The 17,369-nt window shown below is 42.5% G+C and overlaps 2 protein-coding genes across 4 annotated transcripts in view; one reads left to right on the forward strand and one right to left on the reverse strand.

Annotated features, from left to right (window-relative positions):
• LOC121517080 (immunoglobulin superfamily member 21-like) overlaps positions 1 to 2,800 on the forward strand; it is a 37,634-nt gene extending 34,834 nt beyond the window's left edge. Inside the window, exon 10 of the mRNA XM_041798595.1 lies at positions 138 to 2,800. Coding sequence (XP_041654529.1) covers positions 138 to 220 — 83 coding nt within the window. The 3' untranslated portion in view covers positions 221 to 2,800. The remainder of the gene's footprint in view (positions 1 to 137) is intronic.
• Positions 2,801 to 6,447: 3,647 nt separating this feature from the next.
• Positions 6,448 to 17,369, reverse strand: part of vps13d (vacuolar protein sorting 13 homolog D) — a 91,615-nt gene continuing 80,693 nt past the window's right edge. For all 3 annotated transcript variants that reach the window (XM_041800132.1, XM_041800133.1, XM_041800134.1), the window contains 3 exons: positions 11,733 to 11,864; positions 11,409 to 11,649; positions 6,448 to 7,374 (listed from right to left, as the gene is read on the reverse strand). In XM_041800132.1, coding sequence (XP_041656066.1) covers positions 7,243 to 7,374; positions 11,409 to 11,649; positions 11,733 to 11,864 — 505 coding nt within the window. In that variant the 3' untranslated portion in view covers positions 6,448 to 7,242. The remainder of the gene's footprint in view (positions 7,375 to 11,408; positions 11,650 to 11,732; positions 11,865 to 17,369) is intronic.

Here is a 17,369-nt window from a genome sequence, read left to right on the forward strand (position 1 = left end):
TTCTACATTTAGAAACCTCAACAGAACAGAATTGCATTTCCTAGTATTAAACACAATCACATTCCCTGTACGTATGATGAATTAAACATCTAAGGGTTCATGTGAAACTGTCTGAACGTTGTCTTTTCTGTGCACAGCCATCGACGCCGCCATCATCCAGCGCTCCCTCACACTGACCTCCATGCTGCTGCTTCTGAGCTTCACCTTCGAGCTGACGTGACCCGACGTCCCGCCGCTCCTCTACGCACCTCCACCTGAATCCACCTGAGGAACCTGCTCTTCAACGACTCCCTGACCGTAGCTGAACCTCCGCCTGGCTGGTAGCAGCAGCGCTCAGAGCTGCAGGAACACGAACGAGGCAGCGGGACTTCAAACCTGAGGAGAGGAGATCCAGCATCAGGAGGACAGATGCTTCACAACATGCCGTCACACTGTGAGACTCTGATGATGGGAGACCGGAGCTGCTGTCACTGAGGAAACAAGAAGCTCATACTGCATCATACTGATGGAGATCTTTGATACAGTGTGAGAGATTTCACAGATAAATGTCTGCAGATCCCGGGAATAATGACACTAAAGAATGGTAGCTGTGGATGTCAGCTTTAGATCATCACCACTGTGCCCGTTATGGGACTCTGAAGAAGCTATGATTGATAAAAACATCTCATCTCTCATCCTGACTGCTGTTGAACAAAAAATACTTTATGATCTAAAAGTTTGGAGGGCCACATGACAGTGATAGATGGGCTCTTGCTGCCCATAGGGGCCACTCAGACCAAACACCAGGCAGAGAGCTCTTATTTCTTTGGATCTAGTGAACAAGGTTTAAAGGAGAATGCACATATCTTTAAATCTTGGCCGTACTGTTTTACATATTGGGGGTTTAAATCACTTAAAGAGACTCAAAGTTTGGAGTTAGTGGATAGACCTTTTGTTATTTTCCGTATTCAAACATTTTTTCCACCTTTAACATATCCTCCTGTGCTGTCAATGAAACGTCTTCACTGTGCTCTGTCAGTGAATCAATGACCATAGGAGGTTTTGACCCTGTATACACCAGCTCTTAACAGCCTTTCCCAGAACGCTCTCTTAAGGTGTGTACCACTTTAAACTCCTTCTCTCTGACCCTTTCTTCCAAGGTTGTGCAAGCACAGCTACAGCTGTGGGCTTCCTACATCCATTCACCAGTGAGAAACACGGAAACGGGCGTATCCATCTGCTTTGCAAGGTTACCAAATGCCATCCTTTACTGAAAACACCAACTAATCGTCCAAAAAATAAAACTAACCAGTGCTCCATTAACCAGACACCACCTTAAAACTCTCCATTACAAATAAAAATTAAGTTTTACTGTCATTTGTCCCATATTATACCTCATAAACTGGTGATCTCAACTGTAACCTCTTCTAAAAAGTGTCCACTGTGGCTCATTCAGTACACACCTCCTCTCAGTGACGGCTCATCCCATCCATCCATCTTCTTCTGCTTATTTGGGGTTGGGTGGCAGTGGCAGTAGATGAATTAAGTCAACCCAGACATCCCTCTCCCCTGCAGCATTTACCAGTTCCTCCTGAGGGATTCCAAGACGCTCCCAGGTCAGATGGGATATAAAATCCCTCCAGTGGGTGCTGGGTCTGCCTTGGGGTCTCCTTCCAGTTGGATGTGCCCGGTAGACCTCCACATAAAGGCGCTCAGGACACATCCTGATCAGGTGCCTGAACCACCTCAGCTGGCTCCTTTCATCGTGAAAGAGCAGTGGCCTCTACTTTGAGATCCTTCCAGATGTCTGAACTCCTCACCCTATCTCTAAGGCTGAGCCCAGACAACCCGTATCTCGTTCTTTCAGGTATTACCCAGAGTTCTAACCCTAGGTGAGGGGTGGGACATAGATTGACCAGTAAATGGAAAGCTTTGGTTTTCAGCTCAGCTCCCTCTTCAGCACGATGGTACAGTGCCTGCAAACCTGCTGACAGGTTTTGGGCACAAGGCTCTTCCTTACAGCTGAAATTGCATCTGCTGCTACTATCTGCTAGGTTAGCCCCAAGCTAGTACTGCAGAGAAGTGAGACAGTTCTCTCACTACCAGCCCAACCAATCCACGCCTTTCTGCCTGACATGAGTCTGTGTTGAATACAGCTTAACTTCATCTGAGAACTGGTCATAGGTAGATTTACCCATTCATCTGAGTCCACTTCACCTCTCTGGTCGCTGAAGTATTTTTTTTCAACCATTTATCTCTTGGGAACAGCAGGTTGTTTACTGTGCTTGACAGTTTTAACCCCTTTTTGTGAGTCATCTCTCCTCCAGCAGTTCTAGTTGATGATGCTGAAAACAGAACAAATTTCAACTGACATCAGTCATCCTCCATGTTTCTCCTTGATTTCACATTTAATCCTGAGTTTCTGTGAGATCTCATGTCTGTGGAATCTCCACTGTGTAATCTAGAAACAGGTCTGTGGTCTCATGGCCTGGCTGGGTCATCTAGGGAGTGCATTCAGAGGATTATGATGTTAAAACCAGTCATATCTGTCCTCATGTCTGTGGTCTTCCAAGGTTTTAAACCCAGTTAACATCTGATAATGCTCTCTGCTCACCTAAAGCTTCAGAGCAGCTGGTTGGCGTGTTTGCTCGTCATCTTTGCTCACTCTTCAGAGCCTCCTCAGACCACCTTTGAAATGTGTTTTCTGAAATTGCTTTCTCTTTCTTTTTTTGTTGAGTTTCCTTTCTGAGCGTTTCCTTTCTGTTTCTGCTGGACTCTAAAGAAGCATTGTGCTTCTACGTTGTTGCTTTCTCTGCCTGTGTCCGTGGAGCTCTTTGGTGAGCTCAGTGCTGTCTGAAGTGCTTTAGGAATAAAAACAACTTTAAAAGACTTATTTTTGTGGCTGCATTTATTAAAGGACGGCCTTTAAATGATTGTGAAGGCTTATAAATCTGTGAAACTTCTAAATCTTCCAGGTCACGGTCATCTGAAGGTTAATCCAAACATCAGACCCTGTCGTCATTTAACTTGAAGCTTCTAATTCACTTAAACTCAGCCTGTATGACGAGAAAGCATGCATGTTCAATAATAAATAGTTCAGAAATAAAAGTAGAATAAATCAAGAGCTTATTACACAGCACCTCTGTTTGAAAATGTCCTTCCTGAATCCAAAATAAATTCATAAAGCTGTTCTTTTTTCATCCATTTAAGCAGGAGATAATCTGATAACAGCTGATCGTTGGCATGAGCTTCATCTGATGGGATTAAAATATGAGAGCATGGACATTATACTCAGGCCTCCATCCAGCACACAGAGGGGGAAACATGAGTCAGGAACTAAAGACGCACTGATTTCACATTCTTTGGCTGATTTTGACTTCACATCCTTTTATTTTATCTATTTAAAGGACTATTCCATTTTGCACCTTATTTTGGGACCCCTGGTCTCTGGCACCCTTATTATTGGGGATCCCTGGTCCCTGGCACCTTTATTATTAGGGTCCCTGGTCTCTGGCACCTTTACTTGGGGGTGTCCCTGGTCTCTTGCGCCTTTATTTTGGGGAGCCCTGGTCTCTGGCATCCTCATTATTGGGGGGGTCCCTGGTCTCTGGCACCTTTATTATTGGGGTCCCTGGTCTCTGGCCTACTTATTATTGGGGTCCCTGGTCTCTGGCACTCTTATTATTGGTGATCCCTGGTCCCTGGCACCTTTATTTTAGGGGTCCCTGGTCTCTGGAACCCTTATTATTTTGGAGGCCCCTGGTCTCTGGCACCTTTATTATTAGGGTCCCTTGTCTCTGGAACCTTTATTTTAGAGGTCCCTGGTCTCAGCTTTATTTTGGAGGTCCCTGTTCTTTGGCACCTTTATTTTGGAGGTCCCTGGTCTCTCGCACCTTTATTTGGGGGGGTCCCTGGTCTCATCTTTATTTAGAGGATCCCTGGTCTCTGGCACCTTCATTACTGAGGTTCCTGGTCTCTGGCACCCTTTTTATTGGGGTCCCTGGTCTCTGGCACCTTTATTTTGGGGTCCTTTGTCTCTGGCACCCTTATTGTTGGGGAGCCTGGTCCATGGGACCTTTATTTGGAGGTCCCTGGTCTCTGGCGCCTTTATTTTGGAGGCCCCTGGTCTCTGGCACCTTTATTATTAGGGTCCCTGGTCTCTGGCACCTTTATTTTGGGGTCCTTTGTCTCTGGCACCCTTATTGTTGGGGAGCCCTGGTCCATGGGACCTTTATTTGGAGGTCCCTGGTCTCTGGCGCCTTTATTTTGGAGGTCCCTGGTCTCTGGCGCCTTTATTTTGGAGGCCCCTGGTCTCTGGCACCTTTATTATTAGGGTCCCTTGTCTCTGGAACCTTTATTTTGGAGGTCCCTGGTCTCAGCTTTATTTTGGGGGTCCCTGGTCTCTGGCACCTTTATTTGGGGGGGGTCCCTTGTCTCTGGCACCTTTATTTTGGGGTCCCTTGTCTCTGGCACCCTTATTATTGGGGAGCCCTGGTCCATGGGACCTTTATTTGGAGGTCCCTGGTCTCTGGCGCCTTTATTTTGGAGGCCCCTGGTCTCTGGCTTCCTTATTTTTGGGGATCCCTGGTCCGTGGCACCTTTATTTTGGAGGCCCCTGGTCTCTGGCTTCCTTATTTTTGGGGATCCCTGGTCTCTGGCACCTTTACTTGGGGGTGTCCCTGGTCTCTTGCGCCTTTATTTTGGGGAGCCCTGGTCTCTGGCATCCTCATTATTGGGGGGGTCCCTGGTCTCTGGCACCTTTATTATTGGGGTCCCTGGTCTCTGGCCTACTTATTATTGGGGTCCCTGGTCTCTGGCACTCTTATTATTGGTGATCCCTGGTCCCTGGCACCTTTATTTTAGGGGTCCCTGGTCTCTGGCACCCTTATTATTTTGGAGGCCCCTGGTCTCTGGCACCTTTATTATTAGGGTCCCTTGTCTCTGGAACCTTTATTTTAGAGGTCCCTGGTCTCAGCTTTATTTTGGAGGTCCCTGTTCTTTGGCACCTTTATTTTGGAGGTCCCTGGTCTCTCGCACCTTTATTTGGGGGGGTCCCTGGTCTCATCTTTATTTAGAGGATCCCTGGTCTCTGGCACCTTCATTACTGAGGTTCCTGGTCTCTGGCACCCTTTTTATTGGGGTCCCTGGTCTCTGGCACCTTTATTTTGGGGTCCTTTGTCTCTGGCACCCTTATTGTTGGGGAGCCTGGTCCATGGGACCTTTATTTGGAGGTCCCTGGTCTCTGGCGCCTTTATTTTGGAGGCCCCTGGTCTCTGGCGCCTTTATTTTGGAGGTCCCTGGTCTCTGGCACCTTTATTTTGGGGTCCTTTGTCTCTGGCACCCTTATTGTTGGGGAGCCCTGGTCCATGGGACCTTTATTTGGAGGTCCCTGGTCTCTGGCGCCTTTATTTTGGAGGTCCCTGGTCTCTGGCGCCTTTATTTTGGAGGCCCCTGGTCTCTGGCACCTTTATTATTAGGGTCCCTTGTCTCTGGAACCTTTATTTTGGAGGTCCCTGGTCTCAGCTTTATTTTGGGGGTCCCTGGTCTCTGGCACCTTTATTTGGGGGGGTCCCTTGTCTCTGGCACCTTTATTTTGGGGTCCCTTGTCTCTGGCACCCTTATTATTGGGGAGCCCTGGTCCATGGGACCTTTATTTGGAGGTCCCTGGTCTCTGGCGCCTTTATTTTGGAGGCCCCTGGTCTCTGGCTTCCTTATTTTTGGGGATCCCTGGTCCGTGGCACCTTTATTTTGGAGGCCCCTGGTCTCTGGCTTCCTTATTTTTGGGGATCCCTGGTCTCTGGCACCTTTATTTTGGAGGTTCCTTGTCTCTGGCATCCTTATTATTGGGGATCCCTGGTCCCTGGTACCTTTATTTTGGAGGCTCCTGGTCTCTGGCACCTTTATTTTGGGGGTTGTGGGCTGAAAAGTTTGAGAACCCCTGCTTTAGAAGGTTGTCAAACAAAGGAGATTTAAGAACTTAGGGGAGTTTCACCAGGACTGGGCTGAGACTGGAATCAGTGGGTCAACAGCCACCACACAGACTGGTCCAGGAAATGGACTACAAGTGTTGTGTTCCCACATCATAAGCCTCTTGCCTGGGCTGAGGAGGAAAGGACTGGACCATTGTGGTCTCGGTGGTCCAAAGTCCTGTTTTCAAATGTAGCTTATTTGTAAATCAAGGTCCCAGAGTCTGGAGGAAGATCTGAGGGGCCAAGGAGCTGCATGACATCATCTGCAAAGAACCTACCTGCACACAGGGCTGCTGTCTCACACCCTTATATGGGCATACACAGAGCTGGTCTCTATGCTAATTAAATGTGCATGAACTTCCAGCTCACCAGGACAGGACTGTTCATACTGTAATCCTGAACTACAGGATCCTGTATGAGGTTCAGCTCTGAGTTTTCTCTCTATCAGACAGTTGTTGTGGACTTGTTCAGTAAATAAAAAGTCAAACAGAGTGAGTGCTGCAGTTGTGTTGCTTTATTGGAAGCACAGTCCATGTGAATGTTATTTTACAGGATCACGGATCGAGGCCTGATCTGGACTCTCCTTATTTTTAACACAACTCAAGAAAATCTCGTCTGACACCAAACCAAACCCCCAAACGTCTGACAGCCGGCACACAGATGAATCCTGGAAGACCAAACGCTCCTTCAGATGAGAGCTCGGGTCCTGATGGACACCAGGCTCGTTAAAAGGGGGCTGTTTCATAAAAGTCGGGACACGTCTGTGGTTGTAAAAGGCAGAGAGACAGTGACAGGCAGCTCCAGTGTGTATGTTTGTCAGTGCAATTCAACCCCCCACCCCCCCTCTAACTAAAGGCTCTTATACACAAAATAGAGTTTTAAAGGCAGTTTGTTACATTTCACATTATATCAGCTCTGGTTGTTATACTTCATAATTCATTCATACAGTATGTACACAGCACGTTTGTACGGTTGGTTTGTAGCTCTATTTACATGTCTGTCTATTCACATCAAGAAGAAAGGCCCCCTCAGTGACAGGGGGCCGTATAAACAGAACCAGTGTTTCTACATACACACACGTCTTACTGACACTGCCTTGCATATGTTTTCTGTTTTTGTACATGTGTGTGCTTGTCAAACATCCTGACTGAATCAAGTGCACAGGCGTCTGACGGTTCCCTTTACTGCATTTTGTCAAACACTTTAAAATGTCGAGGTCTACAAAAATCAAAAAGTCTCCTCCTCTCCGCTCCCATCAGGATGTAAGAAAAGTCTGGTAGAAAAATCGATGTGATCACGACTCGAGCAGTAAGCAGTCCTCGTTCTCGCTGGCGGGGAGCATCAGTTGCTGCTCGTAGTACAGACTCTTGGCGTAGTTGATTTCTTGGGAGATTTTGATGGCGAGACTCTCGCTCTTCACGTGGACCTGAAGAGAAGATTTAAACACGGTTAGGATCAGAGTGAAAAGGAAAATATCAATAAACATTGGGTTTTACTTGGTGGTCTATTTGGCATCATTGTCCTGCCTTATAACCCAAGTGTGCTTGATTCATGAACCGATGGTCGGACATTTTCCCTTCAGGATTTTCTGCTAGAGAGTAGAATTCATGGTTTCAGGTCCTGAAGCAGCAAAGCAGCCCAGACCATTACACTACCATCACCATGTATGACGGCAGGTCTGATGTTCTTTTGATGAAATGTTGTGTTAGTTTTACTCCAGATTTAACAGGATGCACACCCTTAAAAAGTTAAGCTTTTGCCCAGTCAGTCCACAGAATATCTTCCCAGAGGTCTTGGGGATCATCAGGATGTTTTTAGTCAAATGTGAGATGAGCCTTTGTGTTCTTTTTGGTCAGCAGTGGTTTTGTCCTTGAAGCTCCCCCATGAAACCATTGTTAAATCATGAACTCTGACCTTAGCTGAGTCAGTGAGGCCTGCAGGCCTTTAGATGTTGTTCTGGCTTCTTCGTGGACCTCCTGGATGAGTCGTGCATGCACTCTTGCAGTCATTTTGGTAGACCAGCAAATCCTAGGAAGGTTCACCACTGTTCCAAGTTTTCCCCATTTGTGGGTAATGGCTCTCACCATCGTTGACTGGAGTCCCAAAGCCTTGCAAATGTCTTTGTGACCATTTCTAGATGAATAGATGTCAGTGCTTTGTTTCTCATTGAATTCCTTAAGCTTTTTGAGATCTTTTAGCCTACTTCTCTTTGTCTGACAGGTTCTATTTCTGGGATTTCTGGATCCAACAGGTCTGTAATCAGCTTTCAAAAAAATGTGGTTAATCAGAGTTAATTCATGATAAATCAAGGGGGGTGGGGAGGCAATTACTTTTATACAAAGGTAGGTTTGGATGTTTTTTCCCCTTCATAAATGAAATTATCACTAAAAACTGCATTTTTTATTGACTCAGGTTACCTTTGTCCCATGTTATTTTTCAATGATCTTAACATTTTGGTGTGACAAATATGTCAAAAATAAGAAATCAGGAAGGATGCAAATATTTCATCAAAGCTCTGTTTTTGCTGATTTCGGCAGGAGAGAAGCAGCTCTGCATTTATCCTCCTGTTTTATTGTCGGGTTTTCTTCAGACCACACCGTCTTCTCTGGCTCTTTTTCGTTGAGTCAGACTTCGCAGGGGGAATGTCTACAACATCGAATTAGTCTTTATATATTTATAGATTTTAGTGTCGAGAACAGAACAAGTTCAACCTGAAGTCAGTCCAGAGTTTTACGTGATCACGACCTTTTGAGAAGGTCCGGAGAGACTGCTCTGCTCTAGCAGGAATGAGAAAAATCACGATTTATGAATCAGACTGACAGTGGAAGCATTCATCAGCAGTGAAGCTGTTACTGTGGACTGTACAGCTGCAAACACCCTCATCCTCATCACTATCAGAGCTGTTTTATACTCCTTTATACTTTAGTGGCTGCAGCTTTTTCAGTAGGAAGACTACAAAGTGTTCTTAACCCACCTACAAACCTCACAGAGATGTGTTTTCATTCAGCACACCTACAGAACGATTTAAACCGCTGAGAAGTAAAAAAACGTGGGCAGTGACGTACACGTTTGAAAGCAGAGAAATACTACTGAACTGACACGAACCGAGCCTCTTCTGTGTGATCGTGTCCTCTCTCTATCTGCAAAGATTAGGCACATCTGCCTCATGCTGGATTAGAGACAATGGAGGCATTTAAAACATAATTCAGTGGAGTCGTCCTGCTGTGCTTTAGAGTTATTGGATTGTTTGGCTTTTCCACTCAAGTTTGTATGATTATGAATGAGACAGAGAGAGGAGTCACTCTCCACTGTTTCTGCTGACTTTATGATGGATACTATCAGAGCTGGGCTCACAACTATTAATCAGATTATTCCTTATTTATAAACGTTAAATTTAGAACAATTTTAATGTGAACTAAATTAACAGACATCTATCTAAACCAGTGATACTCAACACGTGGCTCTAGAGCCACACCTGGCTCTTTTGTGATGATTTGTGGCTCTTTTATGTCTTAATTTGAAAATTTTTCCCCTAGAAAACCTTAAAAAGGAAAATTTGACCCCAAAAATTATCCATTGCAAGTCATATTAATCAGTTTGTTTCCCACACTTACACAGTAGCTTTAACTGTCAACCTTTTTTGTCTGCATATTTCTGTTGTCCTTATTTGCATTTTGTTGCTACTTTTATTCCATTTTTACTGCTTTAAGCCCATCTTTGCCACTTCTTTGTGACACTTTTATCCTGCTTTTTCCGATTTTTTTGTCCCTTTTTTCACCTTTTTTGCTACTTTTCGCCCATTTAAGCTGCATTTTGCAATTGAATGCCACCTATTTGCCATTTTACCATTTTTTGATGCTTTTTGCCCATTTAAATCACTTTTCACTCATTTTACGCCATGGTTTTGCCACTTTTCGACCATTTTCGCATGTCTGCGTGTCTGTTGACTGAGCTGAAGCCACGCCCACTCAGAAAAATGTGACATTCTGAATGGAGGAAAGCACTCATGCTATAAGCCTGCCCTTTCCCCTAACGTTTACCTCATTATCAGAGCAGCTGCCTGGCTCTGTGTCAGAGAAAGTCTGTTTTCTGGCTCAAATCTCTGTTATGATGCTTTAAATCAGCGTTACTCAACCAGAGAGCCAAACTGTCGAAAAATACCTTTACAAGAGCCACAATCTAAGTGGTGAAAAGTGGTGAAACTGGGTTTAAGTGGCAATAAAAAATAAGTTAAAGTGGCAAAATGGTCAAAAAGCAGCAAAGAAGTTGCAAAAATTGGGTGAAAAGGGGCAAAAATGGATAACAAAAAAATGAGTTACAGTTGGCAAAAATGGTTTTCAAAAAAAGTAAAAACGTGGCAAAAATGAGTGAGAAGAGACTAAAATGGGTAAAAGTGGCATGAATGGAGAATAAAGAGCCATTTAATGGAAAAAGGCAGCTTAAATGAGCGAGAAGGGGCAAAAAAAAGGTAAAAAAAAAAAAAGGGGAAAAATTGCAAATAAAAAGCAGGATAAAAGAGGCAAAAACTGGGGAAAAGGGGCAAAAAGCAGTGGCAAACTTGGGCTTAAAATGCATCACTAATGGATTTAAAGCGGCAAAAAAAGGAGAAAGGGGGAAAAATCCAAATAAGGGCAATGGAAATATACAAACAAAAAGATAAAGATTGACAATTAAAGTCAACTGTATGAGCGTAGGAAAAAACGGATTGATGGGACTTGCAATGGATAATTTCCAAAGCTAAAACTGACCTTTTTCAAGGTTTTATGGGGGAAAATATTTCAAATGAAGACATTTTATTTTTAATAAATGCACAAATTTTTCTAAAATTCTGTCTTCCTTTTGTCATGATGGGATACCAAGTGTAGATTAATGAGAATAAAAATGTTTTTTTCGACTGTGGCATCAGGCTTCAGCATAATAAAACTGAAAAAAATAGTGTGTTTAGAGCTGTAGTTCTCTGGTATTTCTACTTTAGTGTTGTACTGTAAAAAAAGATAATCTCATCCTTCTTTTTTGACATTTAAGCTTAGCAATGGACCTGATTGTTTGATGTATAAAATGTAAACAAAGGCTGTTTAGTCAGCATGCTGTTCATTTAGTTGTCCAATGTGGATGCTGTAGTTACATGCATTAGAATAAGAATACAGGAATTCTCAATCTTGTCTGTGATGGTCTAGTTTGCTTCCACTGGGGCATCAGCATACATTCAGTTTATCAATAACAAGGTAAAAGCTCCTAACAGAAGCTTTAAAGTGATTTTACTGATTCATTTCGTAGTAGATCCAATCCATCTCTTTTTACTGGGCTGTAGGGAGAAATCTGAGAGACAGAAATCTTAAAGTCTGGAAAAACAAAACCACATCCATCTGCAGGGAGACATTCCTGCAGAGGAGGTGAGAAAAAATATCCTAAAGCATTTGTTCTACTCTGTGAAAAATTAAAAAAAAAAACAATTCTCACCATGGGTTTCTGGTGGGAGGGGCCAGGAATGGCCACCCCACTGCTGGTGTTCTCTGCCTTCTTAGTGAGCTGCACATAAACTTTCCCATGATCCTTTGAGACCAGGCAGTGGTAAAGGTCATCATATTTGACCTCCAGGAAGATGGCCTCTCGATCCACGTAGTCCCCAGGCTTCAGGAAGTAGACCACTTTGGAGGATATGAGGACGCAGTAGCTGTCGATGGGCTCCACAGCGATGAAGCTTCACAGGTAAAACATACAGGTAAGTCTCAGGTAAAGGAAGGGAACATCAGTGTGGAAGTAAACAGAGAAAAGGAGACTCACAACTCTGAGTGGATGTTGTCGGTGAGGTGGAAGAGCTGCTCCTGACCGTCGGCCTGAGTGGCCAGGTATCGAGGAAGCAGACCCTGAGGACCTTTACAGCAGCGAGGCTTCCTGACGCGCTGAACACTCAGCCTGAACGACACAAAAACAACAGAAATACCTCTAATAAAGGACTTCACACTCCTTATTTAAGCATGGGTAAGGATCTTTAGATTTTAGTGCTTTCCTGTAAATAATTTGGGTTATTTTTAAGCTTAAAACAGAATTTACCAGTCGCCAGCTGGATGCAAACATGTTTATGTTTGTGCAGGGTCAGACTAAGTTTTCCTCGCTAATTCGTTGGGCTATTTTTAAGCTTGCAGGAGGAAAGTGTGAGAAAAAACATGAAAAACATCACAATTTGTTCATCCATTCTAGATACGGCTTATCCTATTCCGGGTTGCAGGGGCCTGGAGCATATCCTGGCCATCACTAGGCGATAGGCTGGGTACACCCTGGACTTATCACCAGTCACTTAAGGGTTGACATAATGAGACAATAAAACAGGCATGCTCACATTCACATCTACAGGCAATTTAGCCACCACTTAATCTAACAAGCATGTTTATGGGCCATGGGAGGAAAATGAAATACCCAGAGAGAAGTCCAAGTCATTTAAATGGATGATTGATGAGTCAAACAATGCCTGCTGCTTCCTCCTGACCTGCTCACCACCGCCGCCCCCCCCCTCCTCCTCCTCTCTCTCCCTCGCACCGAAACCTTGGTCTAAACACCGTAGTTTGCCTGTGTATTATATGGCTATCACAGATAAAGGCATATGTTTGTAGCCTGCTCACAGGCCATAATAGAGACAGAATTAAAAAGTTGTTCTCCATCTTGGCATGAGCAGGTGTTGTATGAAGCAGTGTTCCCCATGCACCTCAGTTAATGTACCACAAGATTCTGCTGCTGTTTTGTTCAATTTTACCAAAAATATCAAGTTAATGCATTGCTCAAGTTTAAGCTAATCAATTTCTGACAACTTAGAAAAACACATCCACTTCAATCAGTAGCTAGCAGTCCTCATAAGCACATACTCATTATTTATTAGTCATATATCTCTCATATCTTCAGCCTAAATCAGAGTTTCGGACCACACTGGTGGCAGAAAAGCACGTTTTTAGATCAGCAGTTCCCAAACTTTTCAGTCCATGGCCCCCAAAATAACTGGGACAAAGACCGAGGACTCGCACTGTCCTTAAGAACGTTGCCATGCACATTCAAGATTCATCATGTGTGGAACTTTTGAAACATTCATTTGATTTCAGCATAAATCTCAACAAATTATCATCTTTTAATTCTTTTAAATGAACCATTTTTTATGCATATACAGTGCTTAACAAATTTATAAGACCACCCTAACCCTAACCAAAGTAAGGTGTCTGCCACAGCTGCCCTAAATTAACAGCATTTGTAATTACCAGAATCAGTTTCTATGTTTCTGCAATGGTTAATACACCAATATGTAGAAGCTCTTCAACCCAAATGATATTTTTATTGTTAAAATAGAATTATTATTGTTATCCATGAATTTTCAAATTTACTGATTTATAAAAAAACCTGAAAAAATAGTAGAGCACATTAATATTTCTTGATTAATATGTCAAATTATAGTTATTTACTTGCATTCCTGAACAGAAAAATGAGTTTTAGTGGTTGAATGTTATGCTTGATTAATTTCTGACTTCTCAGAGAAGCCCAGTGAGCCGGCTCAAATTTGGGTGAATTCAGTTTGAAATTCCTCATTGCTGTTCAAAATGGTAAAACGTGGAGAGCTCACTGAAAATGAAGAGTCCGCATTAAAGCACTTCATGATGCTGGATGGTCTCTGAGACAAATATGACAGGTGGTCTGATAAATTTGTTAAGCACTGTATTTCTACAGAAATGTGCAAAAATATACAATTTGCTTCTTAGAAGGCATCTCTAGACCCCCACTCACTGTCCCGAGACCTCACAGGGGGTCCTGAACCCCACTTTGGGAATCACTGATTTAGATAATCTTTAAAAGTCAACATCATTACATAAATCTCTCTGACTTAATCAGAATAACTAATCAACACACAAGGTAGAATTGATGTCCTTTGTAAATACTGAATTAAAATGGTATTTTGAAAGAAAAAATAACAGAATTTTAAATGTTATCAGTCATGGTTGATGAGAGAAATTCTGTTTTTAATTGCAGTTGAATAACCAGTCATTTGACAGCCCTGCCTTTAAATCAATATAACACACAAAATAATGTTCTGTTTTTTCCAGCATCTTCTTGAAATACTAAGAACCAAATCTTTGATATTTCTCAGGTGAAAGAAGCTTTTTTGGTCACTTTCTGATTGAAAACATAAGTCTGAGCCTTGAACAGACAGTGGTTTGTATTTATTCAGTTAAATAAAAGCCTTCAGACCAGTTTCTGTCAGTGGACCATGTAATAAAGTTCCTGTTCCCCCACTGTTGAGTTTCATAAAGTTTATCGTCCTCCTGCAGCCAAAAAGAGCCTGATTGTGTTTTTATCGTTGTGTTCAGGCTGGGAGAGAAACATGTAAGGATTATCATTTTATTCTTCGTTCTCAGTGTTTGTCCTCTGCATGACTCTGGGTCAGACTCCGGTCAGGAGTTGTTTTTCTGAATAACGCATCGTTTAAATTGGGACATCCTGCCTTCTCTCCTGTGACCATCTCATTTTATGTTAATCACTGACGCTGCTTTGTTTGCTGAAGGGCTATAAGAGATGTATCATAGCTCTCTTTGGGGACTTCTGCTTTCTTTCACTGAGGTCTGGCTTGTTTCCATAAATGCACAACTTCATGCTTTAGTACATCCAGTATGCACAATAATTTAGGAGAGTTTTAGCAGAAAATTTTCATCACTAAGCACCCAGAGGACTTTTTGATAGTCTTAAAATACTGTGATGTCAATTCAAGAAAAAATTATGGCGCAATAACAGCAAAAAAGTGTTTTTTTCCATCAAAATGTAAGTTTTGGTAGCCAAGAGGCACTCTGTTAGTTTGTCAGGGAAACATTTTAAAACTGGATGGACATCATGAGCAACAGTTTCCATGAAAGTTTGTCCTACGAGTCAAATTGTGCCAGGACTACCAAGCCGAGGGGGAAAAAACCCACAAGATTTCTGCATCCCTCTCAGCAAACTTGCATTTTTGTTCCTTTTTTTTCTTTATTATTTTCTTTACAGTAAAGGTACAGTAAATAAACTTTTCTCGCCTTTAACTGGGTATAACAAACAGAATAGGCTTGTATCTTAACAAGCAAATACAAGTGCATACATACAGGTGAAACTAATTTTTGTTGTCACTACTAACCTATAGCTGTCGAGTTTTATGACACTGATCTGTCCCTAGAAACAGTTTATACCATAAAATACCAAATAATAGCTGTTTATTTGTTTCAATCACTGAGCAGACCAGGAGTTTATTTGGGACCAGGCGGCTATTTGGCGTTTAATTCCTTTCTCACAAAAATCTTGCTTAGCAAAAAATGGAAAAATATGGTAAATTTAATCAAACTATATATTTACACCAGTATGAATATCACCTTTATCACCAGTACATTTTTAAGACAAGATTACAGTACCATAGTTATACTTTTGTCTTCTTCTGTCAACTCAACACTCTCTGAACACTTTAAATACTGGCTTATTTTTTCGCTGCACCAGGGCCATGGCACTGCTATCTCACTTGAGAAAACCAGCAAGGAACGGGTGCCCCAGCCAATGAGGAAGCTAGTACTCGCAGCCAATCAGGCTCAGGTCAGAGGGAGCGTTCCTATTGGCCGCTGTAGCTTCCGTATCTCAGCTCAGTAAGAAGTTGATTCAATGGAGGAATTACGGCGGTGTTCGGTCCTGTGTAGAATTTGTTCATGATGAGATGAAGTGTTTTCTTGCTAGTGATTCGGCCGTTTATTTCAGTGGAAAAGTGGAGCAAAATCACTCCACAAGCGCTTTGCCACCGTCGGTATTCAACTCAGTGGACATTCTCATCCGGGAGGAGGTATACATGGAGAGGGGCGGAGCTACAGAGCTCAAACAGTCACTAGCAATAGCAATTTAATATGGGATTATTTTTAGGCTCCTCATCTTGTGTATTTTTCGGCAAATTCAAGCAATAAATCGTCCTATATTATAACCTAAATTCAGTCAAGAAAACGGTCAGTCAAGCTGCATACTTTGACTTTACAGGGAGCGCAAAACCCCCCATATAGATAGATAAATTTATGATGATGTGTACTAAAAACAATGAAATTATTTCAGAGGTAATTAATCCATAGCAGGGTGAATCTGAATATGAGGGTGCACCAAGCTCTAAGCTATAAAGGAGGAGGCTGGGGTGGAGGAGGTGAGGCTTTGCCAGCAGCAGCATAAATTGATGCAAGCAGGGATTAGTAAGAAGTACATCATATTTAAATGGACTGTCGTGATGACCCTTGAATGTGTGCATAATGTGCATTAAATCCCTGCTGCTGCACAAACGAATATATCAAACTGGTATTTTGACTCATTTCAGGTTAAAGAAATATTGCAACTTGCCATGTTGCGATTTAATCTAATATGCGATTAACTGCCCAGCCCTGAAACAGACTTTCTGAGGCCCTCCCCTGTGACAGGAGTCCATCAGGACAAAAACGTCATGCCACTCCTCTCTGCTGTCAGCCTCATGAACAGCACTTTGGCCCTCACCCCCCTCCCGGCAGATTCTCACTGGACCCCAGAATTTGTCGACAAAAACATGTCTATACAGACTTAATGTGTTACATTAACCCCCACCAGACTTCATCTCCACTGTTTACAACTGCAACTGTGTTTTATACTTCTTTAGGAAAAAATGCACTATAACCTAATCACCAGTAAACCTGCAAATCTGTACACTTTCTCCTTTCACACCTCTTGATGTTTATATTGCATTCTAAATTTCTATGTTGCAACTACATTTTTCCTGCAACAATCTATTTATTATCTATTAATATATTATCCACTATCTACTATCTATTATTATATTATATACTATTATTATTATCTATTTTATTATCTTTCATACCATCAGCTATTAGACTTTATAATTCTGCGGTAAACAGATGAGAATCCCAGACGAGTGAATTTCCCTTGGGGGATGAATAAAGTTCTTGTACTGTATTGTATTGTATTGTATTGTATTTAAGTCTAGCCTCTTAATATTTCTACTCTGCTTCTATGTTATGTTTTGCACCAAACACCAAGTCAAATTCCTTGTGTTTGAAAATGTATTTGGCAATAAAACTGTATTCTGATTTTAATTCTTCCACTGATGAGCTTTATGGAGATGCTGATTTTATTTTGCAGCAGGATTTGGCACCCGCCCACACTGCCAAAAGTACCAAAAGCTGGCTAAAGGAGTGTGATATTCCTGTGTTTGATTGACCAGCATAACACCTCAGCAGTGCCACAGACTGACTGCCTGCCACACCACACTGATGCAGTAATTAATGCAAAAAGAGCCCCAGTCAAGTACTGAGTGCATATGAATGGCAAAAATTTCTCATCAAAATAAAAAGACTAATAAATAAAGAATGAATTCCGCTGATTTCCTTAATTGTAGGAGATCGGCGATCG

Source organism: Cheilinus undulatus, linkage group 11 (assembly GCF_018320785.1).
Source record: "Cheilinus undulatus linkage group 11, ASM1832078v1, whole genome shotgun sequence".
Lineage (NCBI taxonomy): Eukaryota > Metazoa > Chordata > Actinopteri > Labriformes > Labridae > Cheilinus > Cheilinus undulatus.